The sequence below is a fragment of the Sinocyclocheilus anshuiensis genome, unplaced genomic scaffold (assembly GCF_001515605.1).
Source record: "Sinocyclocheilus anshuiensis isolate Anshui unplaced genomic scaffold, SAMN03320099.WGS_v1.1 scaffold444, whole genome shotgun sequence".
In the NCBI taxonomy this organism is placed as follows: domain Eukaryota; kingdom Metazoa; phylum Chordata; class Actinopteri; order Cypriniformes; family Cyprinidae; genus Sinocyclocheilus; species Sinocyclocheilus anshuiensis.
The window spans coordinates 385,971-393,470 of NW_015555739.1; the positions used below are offsets into that span (position 1 = coordinate 385,971).

Below are 7,500 nucleotides of genomic sequence, written 5' to 3' on the forward strand. Positions count from 1 at the left end.
AGATCGAAAACGACCCGGGTGTGGGCCTCAGAGGTCAAAAGGTCAGTGTTTATAAATAGTTTTATTAGAGGTGTAACGGTACACAAAAGTCACGGTTTGGTATGTTTTCATTATGGCAAAAAAATAGTAAAAAAAAAAAAAATGTAAACAGTGGTTTACTGAACCAGACTTAAAAGAAATAGTCCACCCAGAAAAGAAAATCCAAGATGTAGATGAGTTTGTTTCTTCATCAGATTTGGAGAAATTTAGGGCTGCGATGATAAATCGATGCAGAATTGATTCGTGGATGGATTCTGAGATTTCCGAATGCATCGTGATTCTCTCTGGAATCGATTCTGAGCTTAGATTTTAACAGCAGATCCGCACACTCAAACACTCATGAAGAAGAGCTGAAGAGCGCTTGTGTGTTCGGCTGAGTCTGTAATTTCACCTCGGCTCAGAATGCTTTTATGACGCGTAAATGTAAACACAGCCCACTGTGAACACCCTTGTGATTCGCTTCAACCTTTTCGAACTTTATGAATGATTATTTTAGGTTCACGTGTGTGTAAGGATTTGGCTGTTTCTAAAGCATGCAGCGCCATCTGCTGTTCAAAACTATAAACTCAGAATCGACTCGAGAAAGAATCGCCATGCATTTGGAAAATCTCAGAATCGATGCGGAATCATTTCTCGATTCGCGATGCATCGATTTATTTTCCCAGCCCTAACAGTGATGTGTCAGAACTCATAAGTATTGCAGTGACAAAATCTATATACAAGCAAAACATGAGGGCTCGTATCATAAAAGTTTCAAAACTCTGCTCTCTTCTGTCACATCCTTGTCTTTATTTTTCACATTGCCTGCGCATAATTTCACTGGCTTCTGCGGCAGATCACACTATAAATAAACACATAATCGCTTACTTTATGTCCTCCGTGTTTACTTCTGTATTGACAGCGCGCTGTGCAAGTGTTGCCAAGTCCACAATTTTCCCATGGAATTCGGATACTTTTTCACCGTTGCCGCGGGTTGTTTTTCAACCCCGTGGGGTAGAGTTTAAACAGCTCTAAAGAAATATGTGGCTGGATTTTGATGTGAGAGACAACATGAGATGCACTTTTTCACTGGAGGAAGCATGAATGAATTATAGACTCGGATTTTAGACAGAAACGCGACGGTTTGAAGTTAAAAACGATGGATTTGGTACACATGCATGCCGACGCAAAAGACTTGAGAGACAAAAATTCCCAAATACTTTATTCGTAAAAAAAAAAATTACAAATACATGTACCGTCACACCGCTCGGTGTTACAGTTTGTGATGTTCGCTGTTATAAAGCCACTGGAACATGAGTTCTGTGTTTGTGACAGAAAGCAGCGCTGGTGAAGCGACTGTCAGAGAGTCGACCGAAACTGAAAGACAGGACGAAGAAGAAGAAAGCAGAAAATCAGAGCGAAGCCAAGAACCAGACCGCATCCCGTAAGGAGTCGGCAGCGGCGCCTCGTAAGAAAGAAACTCCTGTGAAAACCAGCAAAACAAAGTCTGAATCCGTCGCACCGGCAGACGCTAAAACAACCGTGACGAGATCAACGCGCTCCAGAGATTCGGTGACAAAGACCGTCACGCCAGACGAGAGACGGACGGATAAAGTCACGCCAGACGAGAGACGGACGGATAAAGTCACGCCAGACGAGAGACGGACGGATAAAGTCACGCCAGACGAGCGACGGAAGGATAAAGTCACGCCAGACGAGAGACGGACGGATAAAGTCACGCCAGACGAGAGACGGACGGATAAAGTCACGCCAGCGAAGAGAGTGACGACAGTGAAGACGGTCGCTGAACGAAGGAGGATTTTACCATCCAGAAAGATCATTTTAGCAGCGAAGACGCTTTCTGCTCGCAGGAAACACGCACTGAACAGAAAGATAATTTCAACCGCCAAGAAACGGATAGACGCTCATAATCTCAAACAGGTTTGTGTGATGCAAGTTTAGCGACCTTTAAAGGCTTAGTTCAACCAAAAATGAAAATCAGGGTGTGTTTTACTCACCCCCGATGCATCCTAGGTGTATATGACTTTCTTCTTTCAGACGAATCCAGTCGGAGTTATATTAAAAATTGTCCTGGCTATTCCAAGCTCTATCATTGCAGTCAGCGGGTGTTGCAGTGCTTCAGTCCAAAAGAAGTGAAATAAAAAGCGCCCATCCATAAAAAAAAGTGTCTCACACGGCTCCGGGGGGTGAACAAAGGCCTCCTGTAGCGAATCGATGCGTTTTTGTAAGTTTTTTCTTACACTTTTTCTTATGGATGTGCGATTTTTATTTCACTTCTTTTGGACTGAAGCACTGCAACACCCACTGACTGCAATGATAGAGCCCGTATGACGACATAAAGGGAAGATTCCAGATTGGGCCATCTGAGCTTTCATTTTCTCAAAGGCGAAGCAGGATACCCAGGGCTCGGTTTACACCTATCGCCATTTCTAGCCACTGGGGGACCATAGGCAGGCTAGGGGAACTCATATTAATGTTAAAAAACCTCATAAAGTGACATTTTCATGCCATGGGACCTTTAATGTTGTTTTTTGTGTTGCAATCCTCCAGCCCTTGAGGATCACGCGCTCCACTGCAGATCTGACCCAGACCTCAAACCAAATCACTGCCACGCCGGCGAAGCCACCCGCTCTGAAACGAAAACGCTCTCAAACTGAATCTGATGTGAAGGAAGACGCTCATGTTCCTCTTCCTGTGACGAACAGCTCCGCCCCCTCCCCCCCAGCAGGTGAACTCAAGTCTTTTAATTGAGATTTGACATGAAATCTGGCATTAAAAAAATAGAAAAAAATAGGCACTACTCGTTTCATTTTGTGAGTTATTTTAACGCTGCAATACGGCAGATGTGCATAAAAAGTAGCTAGTACAAACAAAAAATCAGTTCAAATTTGTATTCTTGCCTTATACTGAAATCTGTTTTATTTAATTTTTTTCCAAAATTCCATTTTTTGGGGGGATTCCATTTTATTGATTAAATTACATTTTAGTAATCAAAAAGCATGTCTAATTAATTGCAACCTTGAAACTTATACAATTTAACAACAATTTTTTAAAAGTTTAACAAAAAATGCTTTCTTTCGAAGGTTTTTTCTTTTAAAAAAAAGGCCTTATGAAGGCCGTTTTATTTTTTTCCCAAATTCTGTGCTTTCCGTTTTATTTGTTCTGGATTCTGTTTTAATAGTTAAAGTGCATTTTAGTAATTATAAAGCATGTTTAATTAATTGTGATCATGAAACTTATATAATTTAACAACAATTTATCAAAGTTAAAAAAAAATGTAATTTTAGGACCCTATGAAAACTGTTTTTTTTTTTTCAAGTTCTGTTTTATTTTTCCCAAATTGTTTTCTGTTTTAATTTGGATTCCATTGTAATGGTTTAATTAAATTTGAATACTAAATTTTAATAAATTAATACATAAAAAAACGTCTAATCAGTTGAATTCCTTGTTTGAATATTACTGTTAAAATGGAGAAAAAAAATGTGCTATTCCTACATGTATATATATTTTTTAAAGTTTACATTTAAATAATCAAAAAGCATGTTTAATCAAATTCAGTTATATTTTCCACAAATTCTTTGTTTCCATTTTAATTTTCTTCAAATTCTGTTTTAATTACATCTTAATCATCAAACATCATGTGTAATCAAATCGATTTTGATTAGAATTATTAATCAATTACAATTACATTTTCCCCAAATTCTATGTTTTTGAATTATGCGTTTCTTTGAGAAGTATGTTTTACAATAGTAATTTATTTCTGTCATAATCTCTTCAGATTAAACTAAACTTTTGTTTTGGCGGTTTTCAGCGATGACAAACACTGACAGGGATGAGTAACATTGAGCAATAATATCATATTCACTTTTCAATCTAATCTAAGTAAGTCCTGCTTGCTGTATTTCCTGCTCAATGTTCAGTTTCACTCAGAAATAAGTCCCATTACCAAAGTGAAATGCTTAAAGCTGTTATTATAAGTTTGGATTATAATGCAGAGGGTTATTATAACCATAAAAAGCTGCTTATCTGATCAGAGCCGCTCGATTTACAGATTCAAAGAGGAAACGGCTCACAGAGGAGCAGACTCCTGCACCAGAAGAAATGGAGAAGAGCGAGGTCAAGAAGATAAACGCACAAGACAAGCCTGAACAGACAGAGACGGTGAATAAACCCAAGCAGACGAAGAGCGACGTTCTGATTGTCTCTGAAAAGCAGAATGAGACAAAAGAGGAGAAGAAAGCGATAGATGAAGAGGTGAGAGCGGACGAGAGCGCTTTGGAGATACGGAGGAGCAGCAGCGGTCTGACGTCTGTCTGTGTCTCTCAGAGGAGCAAGATCCTGGCCGAGAAGAGGCAGAGCGTGCTGAAGTCGCTGCAGGGATTGGTGACGTCTACAAGAGGAAAGACACAGACCGGCGCCGAACAGACGACGCACTGCGAGGAGCCGCAGAAATGGCCCGAGAGGAGCCGCGGGGCCCGGAGCCCCGTCAAACCCACGGCCGAGGAGGAGGAGAAAGATCCGGAGCAGAACGGAGAGCGTGACAGCAGGAACACAGAGTGAGTGAGATCAGTCAGCACTAGGGATGTAACCATATCAAAATGTCACAACTCGATAATACTGCGATATGAACTCCACAATGCAATATTAAAAAAAAAAAAAAGACAAATGAAGAATTGGAAAAAATTTACATTTTGTACATTTTAAAGTTCAATTATTCTATCTAATGCACTTTGAGAGTTCACAATTTAGAGCTTAACTAAGAAAACTTAAGTCAGAAAAAAGTCAGTGAATTGACTTGCACCTGCACTTTAAAGGGGACTCAACCCTCAGTTTTGTTATCGCGATATCACGATATTGATAATATCGTTACATCCCTAGTCAGCACTGATGAGTCTCTGAATGTAGCTCATAGTTAAGTTTCCATCCGCATGCAGAAACAGGGTTCCCGCGGATCCTTAAAAATACTTAAATTTAGTTTTATCAAATTTAAGTCCATAAAAAGTCTTAGGCTGATGATACACTGGGCAACTTTTTGGGCAGTGTTGCTGGGCAACTTTTCGGGCAGTGTTGCTGGGCATCTTTTCGGGCAGTGTTGCTGGGCATCTTTTTGGGCAATGTTGCTGGGCATCTTTTTGGGCAGTGTTGCTGGGCAACTTTTCGGGCAGTGTTGCTGGGCATCTTTTCGGGCAGTGTTGCTGGGCATCTTTTTGGGCAATGTTGCTGGGCATCTTTTTGGGCAGTGTTGCTGGGCAACTTTTCGGGCAGTGTTGCTGGGCAACTTTTCTGGCAGTGTTGCTGGGCAACTTGCAACCAGGTTAGACACAGGGCCCACGACCGATCTAAAATATCTAGATAGAAATTTGTTACCCATTCTCAATGGAAATGCCCCGTGTATCATCAGCCTTAATGTACAAGAAAGAAGGGGTGTTTAAATTAATCGATGCATCGCGATGCGGACGTGGAAGATTCTGCATCGATGCAGTAATAGACTATAATCGATTATAGCCTACTGACGGCATTTGCGTACGCGCTTGGCACGCTAGTTTAAAATGACGGAGGGAGGCAAAGTATTAAAAAAACGCATCCACTATTTTTAAGTTTGATAGATTCTGAGCTTGTTTTTTCCCGCATATGGCACGTGTGTGCGCTAGAGACAATCGCTGCGGACTTCATTGCACAGAATATGCGCTATGAGATGCGTGTTTTACTTTAGATATGCTTTCATTTATGACGTTTGGAATGCAGTAGGCTATGTGCGTATTAGATACACGAAACTCACGTACTGACAGACTTTCACGTGTGCTTTGTGTTTGTTTGTCCTGAAGCTCGCGGCTGCGGTTAAATGCACTTGCATCTCCGATTATGTTTATGATACGAAATTGATGTAGTAATTTCTGTTTTCAGAACAGGACAAAACATCTGATATGTCGAAACAGATCTGTGCATTAGTGTGAATGCAGCCTATTAAAGCTGCCACTGTCTATGATCTCAACACTAATAATAAGGCAATAATGCTGAGAGAAAAAAGAAAAACCCATAAGTATGATTGTCTGTAAACTTTCGGATACTTAAAGCACTCTCAGATACTGAAAGTACTTCTTGTTTATCACTTGTAATTGTCTTTTCCCCCTTTATTACTTTATATTTGCTTGTATGTTTTGAAGCTATATTTAGTTGGTTAAATTCTTAACAATTGTTTTTTGATTTATTATTAATTTGTAGGTATTTTAAAAAGTAGCCTGCTTATACAATTTAATAAAATTGCACAAAATAAATTTAATATAAAATGAATATCAAAATGTAACCATGTGCCTTAATATTGAAAATTGAGGATGAGATGCATCGTCATGCATTATGATATCAAATCGAATCGAATCGTTGACATGATAATTGGAATCAAATTGAATCGTGACACACCGACAAGAAACTCTTAATTATGATTTCAAGAGGTCTTAAATTTGGGGACAGAAAGACCAGAATTGCGATATGGCTTAATATGACGATTAAACTTCAAAAAGCTATGATTTGATTAAATAAACATGAGCACTGCACGATTCAAAATCCAGTGCTGCTGCTTTGTGTTCTGCTGTTACCGGGGAAAAGTTATATTTCTGCCATTCTGAAAGCGCCACCTGCTGGCAGAGAATGAATGTGTATTTTCAATAAGCCCGTCTGCTGTTTTTGTTCAGACCAATGCAAAAATCGGCCCGTGTTTTTACCACAAAACTCATGTTTTTACCAGATAACTATAACTGTGAGCTCTAAGAGAACAGCAGAGTTCATGCCGCAACTGTAACAATAAGGACACAGAGGAACGATATCACTGGAATCACTTTCAGAGAGGCTTTTTATTCACCTGATGAACGATAAAAATATTGGCAGCCAATCAGAAACATTTGACTTGATTGAGCATTTAAAGCGACAGGCGGCAAAACTGCAGTGCTTAGAATAAACAGAACATGATTGTGGTGTTGGTATAGATGCTTTAATAGCCATATCATACATTAACGATTATATTGTTATATTTTGATAGTTATCATTTATAGTTATTGTTATAGTTATAGTAGTTATTGTAATTTTTAGTTATCGTTATAGTTAATGTTTTTGTTGTAGTTATTGTTATCATTATTGTAATAGTTTGTAATAGTTGATGTTACTGTAATATGATCATATAGTAATAAAAGTTATGGTTACTTATAGTTATGATATTAGTTATTGTTATAGTTATCGTCATTAATGGAGTGTGTTTCTACAGACAGCAGAACAACAGCAGCAGCAGAGAGGAAGTGCGCAAAGGTGAGACGCACACATCACACCCAAAAAATACTGAATCCACGTGTGTGTGTGTGTGTATCTCTAACGGTGTGTGTGTGTGTGTGTGTGTGTGTGTGTGTCTCTCTCACCGTGTGTGTATCTCTTAACTGCGTGTGTGTGTGTGTGTCTCTCTCACCGTGTGTGTAT

The 7,500-nt window shown here is 39.4% G+C and overlaps 1 protein-coding gene across 2 annotated transcripts in view; it reads left to right on the plus strand.

The window, feature by feature from the left end:
- The window catches only part of psip1b (PC4 and SFRS1 interacting protein 1b), a 22,220-nt gene that overhangs the window by 6,183 nt on the left and 8,537 nt on the right, over window positions 1-7,500 (plus strand). Inside the window, exons 5-9 of one of the 2 annotated variants that reach the window (XM_016466668.1) lie at window positions 1,354-1,959; window positions 2,590-2,767; window positions 4,091-4,293; window positions 4,366-4,595; window positions 7,295-7,335. In XM_016466668.1, coding sequence (XP_016322154.1) covers window positions 1,354-1,959; window positions 2,590-2,767; window positions 4,091-4,293; window positions 4,366-4,595; window positions 7,295-7,335 — 1,258 coding nt within the window. Of the gene's footprint in view, window positions 1-1,353; window positions 1,960-2,589; window positions 2,768-4,090; window positions 4,596-7,294; window positions 7,336-7,500 lie in introns of both variants that reach the window. The other variant, XM_016466667.1, reaches the window with a different exon arrangement.